This window comes from Salvia miltiorrhiza, chromosome 4 (assembly GCF_028751815.1).
Source record: "Salvia miltiorrhiza cultivar Shanhuang (shh) chromosome 4, IMPLAD_Smil_shh, whole genome shotgun sequence".
In the NCBI taxonomy this organism is placed as follows: Eukaryota; Viridiplantae; Streptophyta; class Magnoliopsida; order Lamiales; family Lamiaceae; genus Salvia; species Salvia miltiorrhiza.
Genome location: NC_080390.1, coordinates 292,884 through 311,538, shown reverse-complemented (window position 1 = coordinate 311,538; position 18,655 = coordinate 292,884). Strand labels below are relative to the sequence as shown.

The 18,655-nt window shown below is 36.9% G+C and overlaps 3 protein-coding genes across 6 annotated transcripts; 1 reads left to right on the top strand and 2 right to left on the bottom strand.

The window, feature by feature from the left end:
* Positions 1-1,190: 1,190 nt before the first annotated feature.
* Positions 1,191-9,142, top strand: LOC131022840 (protein ARABIDILLO 1-like). Its single transcript, XM_057952377.1, has 12 exons — positions 1,191-3,501; positions 3,632-3,790; positions 3,882-3,968; positions 4,074-4,205; positions 5,134-5,261; positions 5,375-5,462; positions 5,694-5,788; positions 6,172-6,235; positions 7,811-7,986; positions 8,129-8,350; positions 8,561-8,645; positions 8,759-9,142. The coding sequence occupies exons 1-12, from the start codon at positions 2,167-2,169 to the stop codon at positions 8,927-8,929; spliced, it is 2,742 nt and encodes a 913-aa protein (XP_057808360.1). The 5' UTR covers positions 1,191-2,166; the 3' UTR covers positions 8,930-9,142.
* A 27-nt stretch (positions 9,143-9,169) lies between these two features.
* Positions 9,170-10,630, bottom strand: LOC131022842 (uncharacterized). Of its 3 annotated transcripts, XM_057952381.1 has the most exons (6): positions 10,521-10,630; positions 9,955-10,094; positions 9,829-9,866; positions 9,621-9,720; positions 9,517-9,549; positions 9,170-9,406 (listed from the first exon to the last, which is right to left on the bottom strand). In XM_057952381.1, exons 2-6 carry the CDS (start codon positions 10,066-10,068, stop codon positions 9,305-9,307), a joined length of 387 nt encoding a protein of 128 aa, XP_057808364.1. In that variant the 5' UTR covers positions 10,069-10,094; positions 10,521-10,630; the 3' UTR covers positions 9,170-9,304. The 3 variants fall into 3 exon arrangements, with proteins under 3 accessions (XP_057808364.1, XP_057808363.1, XP_057808365.1); XM_057952380.1 differs by lacking the exon at positions 10,521-10,630 and having other exon boundaries at positions 9,955-10,464; XM_057952382.1 differs by lacking the exon at positions 10,521-10,630 and having other exon boundaries at positions 9,494-9,549; positions 9,955-10,432.
* Position 10,631: 1 nt separating this feature from the next.
* LOC131022841 (uncharacterized) lies at positions 10,632-14,358 on the bottom strand. 2 transcript variants are annotated; one of them, XM_057952378.1, is made up of 12 exons: positions 14,115-14,358; positions 13,563-13,647; positions 13,093-13,144; positions 12,980-13,000; positions 12,851-12,904; positions 12,677-12,727; positions 12,210-12,272; positions 11,702-11,767; positions 11,571-11,609; positions 11,257-11,373; positions 11,089-11,181; positions 10,632-10,996 (listed from the first exon to the last, which is right to left on the bottom strand). In XM_057952378.1, exons 1-12 carry the CDS (start codon positions 14,218-14,220, stop codon positions 10,781-10,783), a joined length of 963 nt encoding a protein of 320 aa, XP_057808361.1. In that variant the 5' UTR covers positions 14,221-14,358; the 3' UTR covers positions 10,632-10,780. The 2 variants fall into 2 exon arrangements, with proteins under 2 accessions (XP_057808361.1, XP_057808362.1); XM_057952379.1 differs by having other exon boundaries at positions 13,563-13,761; positions 14,115-14,254.
* Positions 14,359-18,655: the final 4,297 nt, after the last annotated feature.

Sequence of the window (18,655 nt, the reverse complement as noted above, 5' to 3'; positions counted from 1 at the left end):
TCGTTCTAAATATAGTTTTGATCAAATCTACTATAAATTAAAGATTTTGTCATAATCTTTAATTCAAGATGTATTGAATATTTTTTCTTAAATCAAATTTATGATGTTTAAGAAGCAAATGGTACAATATATCAAGAAAACAACATTAACACAATAATGTATCAACTTCATTCCATTCTCACGTTTTTTTCCTTTGCAGGTCATAGATAATTCTTTAGATTTATAAGTGTTAAAAATTGATGCGACCCCCACATCTCACTTACATAAGTGATTATATCTCGAGCTTCTTGTTATATCAACCTTCTTAGGGTGTTTATGAATCATTAAAAGTCGAAGTCTGCCCAAGTGCTCCCACTGCCGTACCATTCATATTCACTTTTATTCACGAGTAGGCCGGGGCCCACCAAAAGATAGAAACAAACTCTGGGGCCGGCTTAGCGTGAACACGGACCCCAATATTCTGAATGATAACATATTTATTCCAGATGTTATCCATGTCGATCGGGCCAATTCATTGGATTTCGGGTTAGCCCTATCAGGTTAGCGAGTTATTTGGATGCAGGCTAATCAGGTTAAAAAATTTCAATCTTAACCCTAAATGTTCACATTTTTTACTTTTTCATTAGAGAATGAGAACTCGTAACCTCCAATACTATTTATTTCTTTGGCGACGATGACAATGCAGATTGAATCGGAAGGACAGATAGATAAGAGGCAATGAAGGTTAAACCAAAAGATGAAGACGAAGGAGGGGAAAAGGAAAATGATAAAATTAAATATTTTAGTTAACTCGTAAAAGTTAAAATAAGTGTTAATAATGTGATAAGACAATTTTGCCTATATATTTTTGACATTTTTTTTAACAGGCTAGTGTAATAGATAGATATGTATGAATAGTTAATACATATTATCGATTATGAGTAGTAAAATCGTTATTTACATATTAAGTTTAGATATATCACTATAATATAAATATTATTTTATTTATTATAATTATAAATATAATTAAAATAATCATCTGTCAAATTTGATGGGTTACGCACTAGTTAAGAATGAATCATATCATTGTTTTGATTTAATTCTTGCATACTAGTCATATTTTGCAACTCAAAATTCCAGCTAATAATTTGATAATGTGCTACCAATGCAACTATTATTAGAAAAGCAAAATATAAAATAAAATTTAAGCACTACATCAACAATTCAACATGTGAACGAACCAACATTCCAAAATTCGATTTTTCTCCATTTCTTTCCCGTCCTTCACGGATTTAGATTTCATGAATTTTGTAACGCATCATCGAGAATATATAGCTATCTGCCTCACTGCCTCTGCTCGTGCGGTGAGTGGTGAGAGAGAAAGAGAGAGAGTGGACGAGTGGTATGAGTTTTGGCTTTGCTTTTTCTCACATCTTTGACATATTGAATTCTCTTCAACCCTTCATTACCTCTCCCTCTCTCTCTCTAGGTTGTACAAATACTTACACATAGAAGCATATGCATCATATTTGGAGGCGGTGAAAAGATTTATAGACAGTAAACAGCTTGTTTGCCCATCCACATATCTTGCATTCTTGTTGTATATGTAGGGAGTTTCCTTGAATGTGGTCAAAAGCTATTAGATTCAATTCCAAGCACCCAAGACTGGAGATTTAAGGGTTTACCATAAGGCCCATAAGGCTAAGAACACTTGGGATTGAGGGTAAACTCAATTCAACTTTTCCTTCTTGCATGCATTTGTGTTTGGAATTAATCCGATATGTAGGACGAGTACAACTTGCAAATTAGGGCTTATTTAGGGTAGAGGGCATTCCTATTGGGCTCATTCTTGGAAGCTTTACTAATTTTGAGTTCTGGGTTTTGTGTTAGAGATGTTTTTCAAGTCTGGGTTCTTGAAAGACCGAGTTTTCAATGTGCAGATGTACTTGTTCTTTTGTTCACGACTCTCATTTAGGTGAGATTTTGGTTGTTTATGGTTTGGGAAATTTTTAGGGTTCATCACTGCAGTTAGTGAATAGAAAAGTGCGTTTCTTTCTGCATTGTTTATCTGCTTGATTATAAGGCTTCAGCATTGGTTGAGTTCGGGCATGTCCTTTTCTGCATCATCATCCTTGGCCATTACAAGTAGTGGTTTTGAGCGATTGTGTGCTAGAAACTGATCGAATAATGAGTAGGAGAGTGCGGAGGAGGGTTGTAAGGAGGGGGAAAGAGAAACTGGATTGCCTTGACATTGATGAGAATTCGAGTCTGGATGCAAAAGGGGTGCTTGATTGGACAAGCCTACCTGATGATACAACGATTCAGCTTTTCTCGTGTCTGAACTACAGGGACCGAGCTAGCTTGTCATCTACATGTCGGACGTGGCGGGCTATAGGTAAATCTCCATGTTTGTGGCAGGCCTTGGATCTCCGGCACGACAAGTGTGATGCTGCAGCGACTACATCGCTTGCCTCTCGATGTGAAAGTCTTCAGAAGGTCCGGTTCCGTGGTCCTGAATCTGCTGATGCTATCATGCATCTTGAAGCTAAGAATTTGCGTGAGATTAGTGGTGACTGTTGCAGGAAAATGAGTGATGCTACACTCTCTGTGCTTGCTGCTCGGCATGAAGCACTTGAATGCCTTATGATTGGGCCAGATTTCTGCGAAAAAATCAGCAGTGATGCTCTTAAAGCAATTGCAATTTGCTGTCCAAAACTGCAGAAGCTTCGTCTCTCAGGCATTCACGAAGTGGATGCCCGAGCAATCAATGCTCTGGCGCAGCATTGCCCAAATTTGGCAGATATTGGGTTCATTGACTGCCGAAAAGTTGATGAAACGGCTCTGGGAAATGTCACATCTGTTAGCTTCCTCTCAGTCGCAGGGACAACAAACATAAAATGGAACGTGGTCTTGCAACAGTGGACTAATCTACCACACCTAATAGCGTTAGATGTTTCTAGAACAGATATTACGCCTATTACTGTTACTAGTCTTTTTGCATCTTCGTGTAGTTTAAAGGTCTTGTGCGCCTTGAATTGTCCCTTACTTGAGGAGGAGGCCAGCTTTGCCACCGATAAATACCATAAGGGTAAAGTGCTACTGGCTGTCTTCACCGACATTCTCAGAGGGGTAGCTAGCCTATTTGTTGATATGCCAAAGAATGATCTGAATGTTTTCCTTGACTGGAGAAATACCAACGATAGAAAAACTAATGAGATTTTGAATTGGTTGGAATGGATACTTTCCAACTCACTTCTACGTGTTTCTGAAATTAACCCACCTGGCTTGGATAACTTCTGGCTAAACCAAGGCACAAGTTTGTTGCTTAATTTTATTCAGAGTCCGCAAGAGGAAGTTCAAGAAAGAGCAGCTATGGCACTTGCAACTTTTGTTATTATTGACGATGAAAATGCTAAGATCCACACTGGAAGAGCTGAAGCAGTTACACGATATGGTGGAATACGTCTTCTCCTGAACCTTGCCTGTTCATGGAAGGAAGGGCTTCAAGCAGAGACTGCTAAGGTAAAATTCTTGCTATTTATGTCCATTTGGTACAATCTGATTCTTGTTCTTAAAAAGGTACAATTTTCTATTTACTGATTAGTGTATTATAGCTTTTTAGTCTTTTTAGTGAAACTGCTGTTGTATGTAGGCCATAGCAAACTTATCAGTGAATGCTAATGTAGCAAAAGCCGTGGCTGAGGAAGGAGGCATCAGTATTCTTGTAAATCTTGCTAGGTCATCAAACAGATTGGTTGCTGAAGAGGCTGCTGGTGGACTATGGAACCTCTCTGTCGGAGAAGATCACAAGGTTCCCTTTTTGTGTTGTTATTTTACTTTTCGTTTATATATCATTTCAATCTTTAATCTTGAGATTTAAATAAATAAAATTCCTATTATAGGGTTCATTTGTTGAAGCCGGCGGTGTAAAAGCTTTGGTCGATCTTATCTTTAAATGGTCAAGGTGCAGTGGTGGTGAAGGAGTTCTGGTAACATCCTGAAGGCATCAATATGGTGATATTATAAATGAACTGAAAATAAGCGAAAGACTACATGCTCAAGTATATTTTTGGTGGATCTTTGATTGATTTCAGGAGCGTGCTGCTGGTGCATTAGCAAATTTGGCAGCAGATGAAAAATGCAGCACGGGAGTAGCTTCAGTTGGCGGTCTGCGTGCCTTAGTTACACTAGCTCGCAATTGCAAGGTTGATGGAGTGCAGGAGCAGGTTAATTTCTGGTTTAATAAAGTGTAAAAGAATGAACCATTTCCTACTTTTGTGAACACTGTCTTTTTGCCGGACAGCTGTTTGAACTATTAATTAGGCAATCCTCCTCTTTGGTTTGGATATCAAGAAAAATGATGAGCACCCAGTGCATTTGCCTATCTATTTCATACCTCTACTGGTCAGGAATTGAACTGATATTGAAGGATGTAATCTTTGTTCAAAATTCTTTCAAAACCATCTAGAGATATCTAGGGTGGTAATCCAGGTTCCTTGTCAAATTAATCGCCTTTTTGTTTGGATCATTACGACGGTTAAAGCGATTTCAGGTAGCAGTCCAGAAGGCTTTCCTAATCCTAATAATATAATACCCATGCATTGACCAATACATTGAGATGAGTTGTTTGTGGGCCAACGGACTGACACTGTAATCAATGTGCTATGACTTTTGGCGTGTTTTATACAAAATTTTTACTTTTTGCTGAGAATTTTATTTGTTGCTGATATTTTCCTCAGGATCCTTTTCTTGCCATAAGGTAGCATGGAAATATTTTGTTAAAGTTTATAGATGCAAACAGGATGTGGTGTTAATGTCAAATTCCTTCTTACATGAACTGCCTAGAGTTATGAATTCAAGTTTCTTTGCCTTCATTGTATCTCCTACAAACTAATCTCTGTGGGGACTCCTCTGGCACATGCTTCTTTTATGTCGGATCGTCTAAATGTGCCAAACTCTCTTCTCCTCATTTTACATTCTGCAATTTGTTTTTGCTTGTCATCCATGACATATCTTATATGCAGTTTCTTCTACGTATTCTAAATAAGTATTTTGACTGATTTTGTATTGTCTGCTTTCCACTCTCTGCTTACTGTACAATATTTCTCTCTGTCCAACCATTTTCTAACTTACTGCTTGACATATACTGTCCAGGCCGCTCGGGCATTGGCAAATTTGGCCGCTCATGGTGATAGCAATAATAACAATGCTGCAGTAGGACGTGAGGCTGGAGCTCTTGAAGCCCTTGTGCAACTTACTCGTTCCCTTCATGATGGTGTCAGGTGTGTGTGTGTCTGTGTGTGTGTGGGTGGGTGGGGGGGGAAGCTGGATGGGATGCTCCTTGTCGTGTGGTTTGATTACTGGATGTCCGATCCTACTGTTGGTTGATGTGTAGGCAAGAAGCTGCTGGTGCATTGTGGAATTTATCCTTTGATGATAAAAATCGAGAAGGAATTGCAGCAGCGGGTGGTGTGGAGGCATTGGTATGACATTGTTTCTTATATGCCATTACTGGTCACTGTGGTCACCATTAAATATTTAGGGTTGCATGGCGGGCTGCATCAATCTATGGAAGATAATCAAATCAGTAAAGCTACATTACGTTATTGCTACACTACGGCTTCTTATGAGGCCATTGTTTTTTTTTATTTTCTTTGTTCTATGGTAGGAATTTTTGAATTTGCTCCAAGTGGCAATTTTCTTGTGGTGGTTAGGTGGCTCTAGCAAGTTCCTGTGCAAATGCCTCTCGCGGTCTTCAGGAGAGAGCTGCCGGTGCCCTTTGGGGATTGTCTGTGTCAGAAACAAATAGGTACGTGTGTAAATTACTCATGTACACACATTGCTTTTTTAAGAAGATATCCACGGTCTATATGGATTATTCAATGCATAGTGTTTCATGCGTTCCAATCTGCTCCACCCCACTTGTGAGTACCTACTTCATCCAGAGGGATGTTGTATCTTATCGTGATTGTCGTGCTATAAGCCTATAATTTCACCTAGAAATATTCAAAATTCTGGTGAAATGTTAATGAGTCTGGAAACTGCATCGTGATATTCTGGTTTCTGCATTAGTTGCTCTTAAGAATAGCTAGTATGCTCATTTCTTTGACATGCTCAATCACGAATATAAAATTTTAATTTATCTTTCACCTATAAAAATATGTATTCTCATGTACATTCCTTCTGTAATAGCATTGCTATTGGGCAACAAGGAGGTGTGGTGCCGTTAATTTCATTGGCACGGTCTGATGCTGAGGTAAGTTTATCGAGAATACTATATTTTAAATTTATTTCTTGATTTTTCACTAGGCAACCAAAGGATGGTATTTTATACCTGTTGTGAGTGCATGCCTTCATTATGCTAGACTTTTACTTTATTGAAATGATATTAGTACGAGTGTTGCGAAAAGCGATCGGGGTGGCTGCTTTGAGGCGCGCCTCAAGGAGAGGCGGCGGAAAACCGCCCTGCACCATACGCATCACACTATGAATTATAATTATGCGCCTTTTTAGTGCAGAGGCGGTCGCCTCGATATGTATTGGTGAGAAAGGCGGTTTGAGACGACTGGAGACGGTTGCGTGTAGTTTTCAACCTTTTTTGTTTGTTTTTTAATTTTTGCAATAAACCTTTTTTGTTTTTTAGAAAGTCAGAGATGTTACGTGAAGGATTCAACTTCTTTGGCCAGTTAAATTAAAAAGCTCATGTGATATATATGTATATATATATATATATATATATATTAAATATATTATTTCTCTCGACAACAACTATCATAATTAAATATACTCCATTATTTATAAACCCTAAACTACCTTATGAATAGTAAATTAAGAACATGCATTGCCACAAAGTTGCAGACAACTATCTCTTATTTAAGACTTATAAACTTATGATTTATATACTATTTCTTTTTATTGCTATACGGTGTTATTTGTTGTTGTTTGAAATATAGTGTTATTTATGGTATGATAGAATAGGGTTTAATACCTTCCTTACTTAGGTTAGAATCTCTTGTATATATATATGTGCATTGTTTAGTGACATTATACACAGAAAATTCGTCCCAAACCATTTTTTACCTTATGTTTGAACAGTTGTTTATAATTATTACTATGATTTTTTTTAATTTTTTTTTGGTGTGAGCCTAAGTCCCGCCTTAAGCTTTTCACAAGAATCACAACATTGATTAGTACCTGCTTTATGTGTTTTCCTGACTATAGATAGATACATAAATAGATAGGGACATAGGGTACTCTTATGTTATAATGAGAAATGGCTCTGCATTTAATGAACGAGTTGGAAATTACTAGAAATCGCAACCCTTTGGCTCATTTACTCAGTCAATTTTCTTACTTAGAGTGTCTAGCTTGCTGGGCTCTGGTTGAAAAAGGGATGTCATCCATATTAAATGATACAAAGTATGATAGATGCTGAGTAGGACTCACAACTGCCGCAGGCATAGCGGGAAATAGTTTAATGACGGAACTGCCCTTGCCTAGGCTAATCTGTTTCTCCTTCCCCTAGAAGTGCATCGAGGAAAAGGTTGCCATTGTCTCCAACAACAATCATGTTGCACAGAAATGACTAGCAAGATCCAAATATAGCAGCAGTTACAATAGTACGAACAATTGTCAGTATAAGCTTCCTGGCCCTTCATACACATCTTAATGTATAGGTGTTTTCATGCATCAAGTAAGCTAACATATGCGTGTAAGCATCATTTTCGATTTTCATCATAAAATCAGCCCTCGTGATGTAGAATACATCTTTTAAGCACTCATTTCTTCTCAACAATAGGTAATGTATCTTGAATTATTCTGTAACTTTCAGGATGTACACGAGACTGCTGCAGGAGCTCTTTGGAATCTTGCTTTCAACCCCGGCAATGCTCTCCGCATTGTAGAGGAAGGCGGGGTTTTTGTCCTCGTTCGTCTTTGTGCTACTTCTGTATCAAAAATGGCACGCTTCATGTCGGCATTGGCACTCACCTACATGTTCGATGGGAGGTACTTACCAAACTTCTGAATCCAGATATGTGGTGTATTACCGCAATCATAATATCTCTTCTACCGCTTCTTCTTGCTGGTTTCTATTTATAGTTTGCAGATATTGGCCTCGGAGTTTTGAAATTAGAATCTTTAACTGCAGAATGGATGAAATCGCCCTGGTAGGAACGTCTGCTGAGGGCACTTCCAAGAGTGTAAAGTTGGATGGTCTCAGAAGACTGGCTTTGAAGTGTATTGACGAATTTATCATGACTTTTTCTAATCCTCATGCATTTGCTGCTGCTGCTGCTTCATCGGCCCCTACAGCACTTGCGCAAGTAACAGAATCTGCTCGTATTCAAGAAGCTGGTCCTCTCAGATGCAGGTTCTCTCTCTCTCTCTCTCTCTCTTATCAATACAACAAAATTGCTTGAATGAAGTGTTTCCTAGCGTATTCAACGAACTTATGTCCTTGATAGAAGATTCAATACCCGTATCCATTTACAAACGACATAGTATGCCTTCTATTTCTGGTAAGTGGTAAATACTAAACATGGAGCCTTTCTCATTGAGTTGTATTTTACTCTTGACTCAGCGGAGCTGAGATCGGAAGGTTCGTTTCTATGCTACGAAATCCTTCTCCAACACTAAAAGGATGTGCTGCATTTGCTCTTCTTCAGGTAGATAACTGCTTCATCTCTTAATTATGCAAGCATGTTCAAGTGGATGCTACAGTTTTTTCATATTGCAAAGATGATAGTCACATTTATTTTCAATTTGTATTCGAGTATAGTTTACAATGGTGGGCGGCCGGCATGCTCCCCTTCATGTGAAACTCCTCCAAAATGCCGGGGCTCAACGGGTGCTGCGTGCAGCAGCAGCAGCAGCAGGCGCCCCGATTGAAGCCAAAATCTTTGCTCGCATTGTACTTAGAAACCTCGAGGCAGGAGGGTCTTCAACCTGACGAGCATCAATCAGCGATGGCATCGAACGTGGGTCCCGCCTTCTAGAAAGTAGTATAGAACCTTATGAAGTATACTTTTTTTTGCTGTATAAATCTGTTGATAGATTTCCTGCATAAATAAGGCCCTCTAACATAGATTTTGGGGTTTTCCATTTTTTTTTTGTCTTTGCAATGTATTACGCTATTAGAAAGATATGCCATGGATCTTCTGCAGACCTAAAGTGCATAGTTATGCTAATATATGCTAAAGTTATTGCAGTTGCAACAAGTTTAATGGATTATTACAAAATGAGTAATGGATTATTACAAAATGAGTATTGAGTAATAACAAAATGAGTAATAAATTTCTCAATCAGAGAAGCATCATAAATCAACTCAAAAGCATGAACCAAAATGGCTTAAATTCATGCATTCTGAACTGGTTGCTCTGTGTCTGCATACAACATCTGGTTTCCTTTCCAAACGAAGAGCTTCGTCCTGCCAAACACAAACGAAACTTGATAAACACGAAAAAAACGACCTCAAGATTCAGGCAAGGCGAGGGTGAGAGACGAGGGGACTTGCATATCTATCATGAATCTTCCAACCTTGATAGCAGAGGTCTCAATATTCAAAGAAACCTGTAAAAAAGAGCTTAAGTGACAAAGACCATGCACAGTAGATTTTAAGGTTGTAAGAGCTATTTTCTTACAAATTTTGATCCCAAATTTGAGCCACAGTTGATGCAACAAACTGGTGCTCCAGTTTGACCAGTTACTATCTGGTAGTTTGCACCCAACCCCACATTAACTCTGTATATAAGGCACAGAGAGAGAGAGAGAGAGAGAGAGAGAGAGAGAGAGAGAGAGAGAGTCAAATGCTAACTTTGAGAGAGAGAGAGAGAGAGATGGAAAGCTTACAGATCTCGAAAGAGTGCATGCTGCTGATTAGCTGCATACTGAAAATTTTTGAATCAAAAGGATTTCTGAGTCTATGACGAGACTAAAATTTTATTCCCTATTGAATGAAGATGCAGAAGAGAGCACCTTGTGAAGCAGTTCTTGATGCAAGGCCAGGTGAGTTTGGCAGTGGCGGCAGAGGTAGAAGCTCGTATTCTGATTTTGCTCGTAACGAACTAGAAACGTCGTTGTCTTCTCCATCTCTCTAATATACCACTTCTTCAAAGCTGGTGTATATATAGTGGAAGGGTGGGAACAACTGTTTATATTTGCACTCTTTGGATATATATGGTTTCATTTAATTTTTTAAAGAAACATCCATAAATTTAAATATGAGCCTTCAAGATTTCTTTAGATTTAGACATTTAGTTACCATCATCACATCATCTGTCTTTAACAAGTACCAGTTACACTAGTGCCAAAATCGGGTACCAAAATGGCTACCTAAATCACAAGTCACAATAACTATGTTCAATGTTCATTCCTTTTTTAGTAGAAGAAGACAAGCATTTTATTGATGAATTGAACAAGTTTTTGTCTGTGATATTTTGTGTAAAAGAAAGCATGAACTGAGATATAATAACATGTGTCAGATAGGAAAAACTGCTGGTTAGGCCAAAAAAAATTGACATGTTTCTAAACAGATTCATCACCTTCTTCCTAGACATGCCATCCCAATCAATCCAAAACAAATTCACAGAATCTGAGGCGTAAGAACAAAGATAGCAGAACGTAGAACAAATCCGGCCCAGGATGTCAGAATCTGAAGTCAAAACAGATTTTTATTAAAGGCTAACAAATGGATACATTATCTGGTTCATGTTAGTACAACTAAAAATCATAGTATCAGCATGGCACAGAAGATCTCGATTGATTTTCATGTTCCGAAATATGTCTACAAAATTTAGTCCCTTCAATCAGAAGCATACAGCTTGAGCATCTTTCCCTCATGGGATGATTCAGATAGTCTTGGTTGTGCAGTGACGTTTTCGAGCAAGTATGGGAGTATGTAGTCCTTCATCTCGCCGTAGGAAACTTCTAGATGGGACCCCGAAACGTTGACAAACTTCACTCTCCCGGCTTCATCCAAGCTCTTCAAACCAATCCAATCTTCGGTGTAGAGGGTTGTCTGCAAGATTGGTTTTTGGACATAAAATTTAAAAGTGTCATAGCAATAATGAAATCTATGTAGAAGATGAAATTTAACATATAGCATAATACCTCTTGTGCAGGCAAAATGGGGTCCCAGGAGCCATCAGGGAAATATCCAAACCAAGAGGTCTCTTTCGGCACCAGAATAGCGTCGTTCTCAAACTGAAGAAACAAAATATTGAGCCATACTGCATACAAATTTAAGCACTAGTAAGAACCATATATGTTCCGATTTACCTTGATCAGCACCAAGTTCTCCAAGCTAGAAAATCGCTTCTTGTACGTGGAATTCTTGTGAAATTCGTTGTTTATTACAGGGAGGAATTTGCATCCACTTTCATAGGCATCTAAATCCTGATGATAAGAGAAGTAGTGTGTCCAATATCAAATATATCCGACTACAAGAAGCATTCGTCCAACTTAAATAAACTGATTGTTGAAAGAAAGCCTCCAAAATAAGAGAGAAATGAAACAGAAAAAGTGATGGAGTGAGGGCATATCAAGATAGGAACTGCACAAGTATAGTTGTGAAAGAAGATTGTATCACTCACTGTTGGAATTTTGATGTAGTTAGAAGGCGCTAAATGTTCCTGCAACAAACACAATGAACAAGTTTATCCGTGAATGTGCCTGCAGAATCTGCAAAACATTTGAATTAAACGATATGGGGAGAATTCCGAACCTGAACATAGTTGCTGTAAATTGCCAACTCGATCAAAAAGTCCACTAGAATGCAGAACCAAGCCGACTGCAAAATCAGGCACAATACATAAACCATTTTAAAATGGAGAATTAGCCTATCTCTAAACATCTCGAGTCATTCTAAATCTTTCCACAGGAACTTCATTAAATGTTTATCTAATCAAATGTTCATGGAAAAGCCAGTGACGAGGTACTGAAGCAGTTATCTTCTCTACACTAGTCAGTTCCTCGTGCATTTGTGTATTGTCGAATATTTCCCTCAGAACTACAGTAGCTAATTTTCTGAAGATCTAGTCACAGACTCACAGTTAGTCAAATATATTGTATCCCATCAAAGTTGGTAGTTTACACCAGCAAATAGTCTTTCATCAAAACTAGGCAAAACAATGCTAAAATCACATTCGAAGAATGATTTAGTTTTAGTAATCAAGGAACACTGGATGGCACGACATCTAAGAAGATTCAACGAGTCTAAAACGAAAACTTACTTTACAGAGGGGAATAGCAGCTATTCCAGCATGTGGGCCTGCCAGAGATATAAAATTTCTGACCTGTTGCCAAGATGACAAATATGAAGAATTTCTATAAAAATTGCAGCTTGCAGATTACAGTAAACTCGTACAAGAACGCCTTTCGTTCTCTTTGCCAACAGGAGATGCAAATAAAACTGCTTATCTTTATTCACTGATACATGAATATCTGGTTTCCCAATCGAGAATAAAGCATTGAAGCAATCAGAACAGCAATTTATAGTCTGGTTAGTATATCTCAAAGGATTCCAGATACATATACTTGTACGCTCTGTAATATCAGGTCTCTTATACTACTTGTATAATTTTAGTTGTATGTATAACAATTTAGTCACATATTACTACGAAAAGGTCGAAAGGAAGATTAAAAATATGCAGTATGTAGATAATAATGTTTCAAAAAAAATATCGAGTGATGCACTTACAGGGGGTCCTCCGTCACAGAGCTCAATGACGCCTCTCCCAACCAAATTACCCTGAAAGGTATAATATTGAGATTTACATGAAGGTAGAAACCGTTTATTAAACAACAAGAAGGTTTTGCAACTGATGAAGAAGATAAAGAGCTTAAAATTCGCAAAGTGACACTCTGATATCACCTGTGAGAGCCCGATAACGTTGTAACCTCCACTGAGCTCACTCATGCTCTTGACCTGTAAGTTGAACGCGTTCTATCTGAGAAAGAATTCCTTGTCAATATAGTAACTCCTCGGACAAAGTTATGGTACCTTCTCACAGGCTAAGGCCGTCTACATCACAAAATCAGAATAGATTAATTGCCCGTTTTCTTGTTCATAAGATGGGTGGATCATCTGGTTATTTCATGAAGAAATGATAATACCTGTTCAAAGAAGGGCATTGTCCAGGAATCCATCGCACCATTTCCAATTTCACTAAAAGAAAGACAAGAAGATAATGACAAGGTCAAGTCATGATCAGAATTGAAATAAGAACAAAATAGGGTTTCATGAAGCAATGTGTAGTATTGCGCAACTTGTTCTACTCCTTTGTGCTCAACTAGCAAACTATATTCAACACTTTCTGGCGATAGTGACAAAGAACACCGATGACTCGTTCTTCCCTAAATGAGTGTAAATCAGAGTAATCTTTTGGTAGGTTTATGTCAGAAAAGTATACAAGCCCTAACAATCATAACAGGTTTCAAATTGGTGCAGTCATAATAACATGTTGACACAAGGCTAGTTCTTAAAATTGCACAATGCTTGAATCGTGGCAGAGACGAATAACGTATGAATAAACACGGGCAGAGTGCGTATATATAATTAGACAAGCAAAAAAGCATGAACATACATGCAATGCCCCTGTGCACCAGACCAATCGCTCAGAAGAGTGGTGAACTCTGAAATCCCTTTGTTATTGCAGTTGTCAGAAATTCCTGCAACATTATATCAAACAGCAAAACCATATTACAATGAGAATTCATAAGCTAACTACTGAAAATGCAGAAACTCTGTAAATGGCCCTTTGTTATTGCAGTTGTCAGAAATTCCTGCAACATTATATCAAACAGCAAAACCATATTACAATGAGAATTCATAAGCTAACTACTGAAAATGCAGAAACTCTGTAAATAGTTCAGTTTCGAATTACAAAGAACCGAAAACTTGCTATTCCTAGAATTAGAAAGTGAAATCTCACTAAGAAAAAGAACACAAAAAGTGAAAACTCCATCAAACAAAAAAGAGTAATCTTTATCCTTCTCAGTTACAAGTCAATCTACTGAAACGTAGCAACTGAAAAACACCAAATCGGTCAGCAAACTCATTGATGAAATACTAGTCACAGCAAACCAAATCAAACCCAGAAAAGCAAAATACAACAAGTCAAAAGACGAGAAATTACCATGAAAAACGACAAACGGGATGGAAAGAGCAGTTCTTGGAAGAAACGACGGCAGAGCTACTGAAAGCACAGCAAACATCACAAAGAAATGCTTGTTAGAGGCCATGATCTATTGAAATCAGTGGCCTCTAGCTCCACAAACGGTGGGATGGCTCAGTTAGTTGTCGCAGATGAGGGGTTGTTGGCTTTCCTTTAAATATGGAACACGATATAAGACCAAGAAACGTGGGAAATCTGGGAACTAAGGTTAATCCTAAAATATTATATATATATATATATATATATATATATATATATATATATATATAGGGTTTGAATCAATGAAAAAGGCCTAAATGTAAGAAAGAAGAGAGAAGTAATCTCATCCGTTGATCTTATCTAATCTAACGGACATGATTTATTCACGCCATGTTCAACGAATTTTTTGTTGAACATTCGTGAACATATACAATATTTTTGGGGTTCTGGGTTTCGACTCCCCTTATATATATATATCTCTGAAAAAAGATGGGAAAGGTTCGATTCGTCCAAGCTCAAAACGGCATACCAACCAATGAATGAAACAAGTGATTTCTTTGAAATTCCATAAATCTGTCGAGTAGATTTAAGCTAAAGAAAAGACTTTGTCCTAATCCAGCTAGTCAATTAAATTTCCCTCCACTGAAATAATAATTATAGCAAGTTCAAGAATTTTCTTTTGTCCAAGAAAAAGATTGGATTTTTGGAGTAGGTTTCGCCCAAGCATTATTGGTTGAGTTTGGAAGAGAGCTACAAACTCCATTCTAGTCAAAATTTGTTCATTCTAGAATAATTTTTTAAATCAAATTCCATGTTTAAATTTTTTAAATGGATGGGCAATGTTAATAGACATTTGATCTTCTCATATATGTGACTACTACTCTTTAATATAAGACCCACCCACTATGGAGAAAATTTTGGGGTAATAGTCTTGGATGTAATAGAGATAAAAAAAAAAGTGAAAATTTAAAATGTCCATTATTATTAAATTATAATGAAAAATACCAATTTTTATAAAATTATTGTATTTATATTCAAATTGACTAATCGGTCAGTCGCCGATCACCCAGCCCTTGAGCTCCGACGGCGTGGCACGAGCCTAGTTAGTCCGTCGCCGGCGACAGCCTCACCACCCTCGGCCCAAAGTCTCGCCGGTAAGCTTCTTAAATTCTTTTTTCCGCTACTACCCACTTTTACAAGCCAAGAAAATGGGGAAAAAGAAAAGCAAATTTAAATTGTAAAAAGCAAGGAAATTCAATTTTAGAAAGCAAAAACAAAAGGAGAGAAACACATGGCAGAGGTCGACTGTTTATGACAACTCAGACATCATCGAAAAAAGAAAAAAAAGAAAATCATTTATCACGTCGCTTGTAACGAAGACCCAAAGATTTTGGCTCCCGAAAACCATCGCAACCAAAACCTTTACACATTTTCCTCCGACACACAAACCGTTATAGCATGAGCTATTGATGACAACGTTAGGATTTCCGACGAGGTATTGTTTCTCGATCGCCCGCTGTAATTTTCAAGGGCTTTTACTTGTTGTCAGAGACCCAAATTGATTCACCCTTTCCATTTCTTGCTGTTTACTCTAATGAGATTTGCTCTGTTTGTAATTATTAATTGGAAGGGGAAGTTGTAGGATTTTTTTATTGGAAAAATTCAAGATTGTATTTTAATTCTCTTTCTTTTGGTTATGTTCAACGAAAAACATGGCGTGAATAAATCATGTCCGTTAGATTAGATAAGATCAACGGATGAGATTACTTTTCTCTTCTTTCTTACATTTAGACATTTTTCATTGAACCAAACCCTATATATATATAGGGTGTGGTTCTAGAGAGAAATACATTATTTGTGAGAACGGGAGAACCATCAAATCTAATGCATCCACTGTAAAAATTAATGCATTTGCTGTTAAAATCAATGCACTAATTTTTTTTTTAAAAAAATGCTCCCTTCAGGATTCGAACCCAGGATCTGCATTCATCCAACAAGATGATGCATCCACCGTAGATCTTGATGATCGAATGGCTGAAAATGGTTCTCCGGTCTTCTTTTATTTATGGTTCTTTTTTGAACCTCTCCCTATATATATATATATATATATATATATATATATATATATATCGTAACTAGATAATGTGTCATCAACAAAAAGAAAAAAAAATGAAGGGAGTGAAAAGATTCAAGATTTTATTTTTAAATTAAGAGAAAATGTTTGGCAATCAAAGGCATAAATATAAATCGTTATAAAAAATCATTAAAGATAATTAATAATCTATGCATGATTCATAAAATCCATTAATAATAATAACTAGTATATATATTATCTGATCGTCTAAAAAAAACTATAGATTATCTGATATAAGAAAAGATGTATAAAGAATGTACAAACTATTATTAAGGAAATTTGAGTTTCTCAAAAACGTCCATTAGAAGAGAATCGAAAAATATTAAATAAAAGTATTTTATTATATGAATACAATTAATATGCCCGTATCGTATTTAATTACGTGAATAGATTTCATTCGATATACTCATTTAATTGAAGATTATCTATTACTATTAGGGTGAAAATGGTAACTTACCCATTTAAAAAATGTAAAACTTAGAAAACAATTATATTTTATAAAATATATATAAATTATATTTCATCCGTCTAGTACCCATATTTTCTTCCCTTTTTAGCAAGTGTACCTTACACAATCTTTTAATTAATACACTCAAAAAATGGAATCATTATTCCACTAACACCACACTCAATACATTTCTTAAAACTCGTGCAGTCTACAAATGGATACTCATTTCGTGGACGAAGGAAGTATCCATTTACCACTAATACTCGACATATATACTCAATTCGTATTGATCGAGCATATTTATCATGAAAAAAATAGCAAATAATTTCCTATCATGTAACCCCTAATTTACCCCCCATCTTTTGATTTTGACACAAAAATATTGAGCAGTTCGTAAACTTCACAGAAAGAAATAAAAATAAATTAAGCTATACATAAAAATAAGTGACAATACATAGTAGTAGCATTTTTGATAAAATAAATAAGTTAAGTATCAAGGCTCATAAAAAAATAAATTTTGTAGCACATTTTGACCTAAAGTACATAAGTACAAGTCAATAAAGTAAATGATAGTGACATATTAGTTATTTTTGATTTGAAAATAAGAAAGTAAAACCAAAATCTGATTCTCTCTCTATTCCCGTTAAAAATGGGCGTTATTTTATGTGAGAAATTTTGATTCCCCAACCGTGTGTATGATTTATGGGTGCACATGACCAAATGAGGCGTGATTTTTTAAATTTTATGTGGGTTAATACATGAATTTATGGCGTCATTTTATGTGGGAATTAAAACCATATCACACGGTTGTTGGGTGCATTTATACCAACTCAAAGTCATACACACTTGTTAAGGAAATAACCTTAAATTTACGAAATTAATTGGTCTGTACATGGTTGCTGGTAGGTAGTTAATGAAGAATATCAACCAAATGTTCATTCATCACACATTTGAACAAGAAAGAAGAAGAAAATCATCTCGAAACACATACACGGTAGTACACGGTTGCTCCTAATTTAAAAAAAAAATCATCTAAAGGCTTGTATTACATAAGGTATGTGAAGTACATATTTTTTTTTAAATTTCGGTTGTACACGGTTTGTGTTCTTGAGTACACGGTTGTACACGGTTTGAGTTTTAGTGATAATTATGTTATATATATGACTTATTACATGTTTTGGACTAAAAAACGGCATCAAAAAACACTCTGTATGTAAATTACCTTATTTTTGAACCCTTAGTGTTCTTTCGTACACGGTTAGGGTTTCCGTGTACACGGTTGTACACGGAGATCCATTTTGCTGTACACGGTTGGGTTGAATATGATTTTGATGTTATTTTTAGCATGTTTGTATATTCAGTTGATGTATTGGGGTACACGGTTTCCTGTTTGTGTATTTAAATGTTGTATTTTTATCGTTTTGAAGCAGATGTCGTTTCAAGCAATCGTTATACAGCACAATGGTCAGTGGAAATTAACTGAGTATGAAGGCGGCGATGAGGTTGTCGTGTACATGTCTAAGGAAGAGCTTTGTCATGCGAAGTTGATGCAAGAGGTGCACGATCAATTAAACGAGGATGATCGATCCACTTATATACTTTTCTACACATCGACCACGGACGAAGGGCGAAAAATAAAAGTGGAAAGTGGCTTTGAAGGCTGATTCGGATTTGAACAGGCTGATTTCCGAGCAGAAGAAATATCCCGTTGTTTACGTGATCAAGAAGGGCAAACAATCTGCGGCTCCGGTTCCTCAGACTCAAGAGCGGGTATATTATGAGGGACATCAGTCTACTGTATTTCCTATCGAGACGGATGTTGGAAGAAGTATCCCGACACACGATGATAGTAGGGACGATTCATCGTTGCAGGAGGAGGAAGACGAGTCCGAGTCTTCGGATGAGGAAGAAGAGGCGATACGACGCAGAGAGATATTGGAT

Bases quoted from the DNA above. Each gene is read 5' to 3' on its own strand.
- LOC131022840 (XM_057952377.1), top strand. From the start codon at position 2,167: ATGAGTAGGAGAGTGCGGAGGAGGGTTGTAAGGAGGGGGAAAGAGAAA. The intron at 5,789-6,171 runs GTACGTGTGTAA...CTTCTGTAATAG, and splicing joins TCTGTGTCAGAAACAAATAG to CATTGCTATTGGGCAACAAG. The intron at 6,236-7,810 runs GTAAGTTTATCG...TGTAACTTTCAG, and splicing joins TGGCACGGTCTGATGCTGAG to GATGTACACGAGACTGCTGC.
- LOC131022842 (XM_057952381.1), bottom strand. From the start codon at position 10,068: ATGGAGAAGACAACGACGTTTCTAGTTCGTTACGAGCAAAATCAGAAT. The intron at 9,721-9,828 runs GTAAGCTTTCCA...CCTTATATACAG, and splicing joins CATGCACTCTTTCGAGATCT to AGTTAATGTGGGGTTGGGTG. The intron at 9,407-9,516 runs GTTGGAAGATTC...TGTGTTTGGCAG, and splicing joins TTGAGACCTCTGCTATCAAG to GACGAAGCTCTTCGTTTGGA.
- LOC131022841 (XM_057952378.1), bottom strand. From the start codon at position 14,220: ATGGCCTCTAACAAGCATTTCTTTGTGATGTTTGCTGTGCTTTCAGTA. The intron at 11,610-11,701 runs GTTCGGAATTCT...TGTTTGTTGCAG, and splicing joins TTTACAGCAACTATGTTCAG to GAACATTTAGCGCCTTCTAA. The intron at 10,997-11,088 runs GTATTATGCTAT...CCAATCTTGCAG, and splicing joins CCATTTTGCCTGCACAAGAG to ACAACCCTCTACACCGAAGA.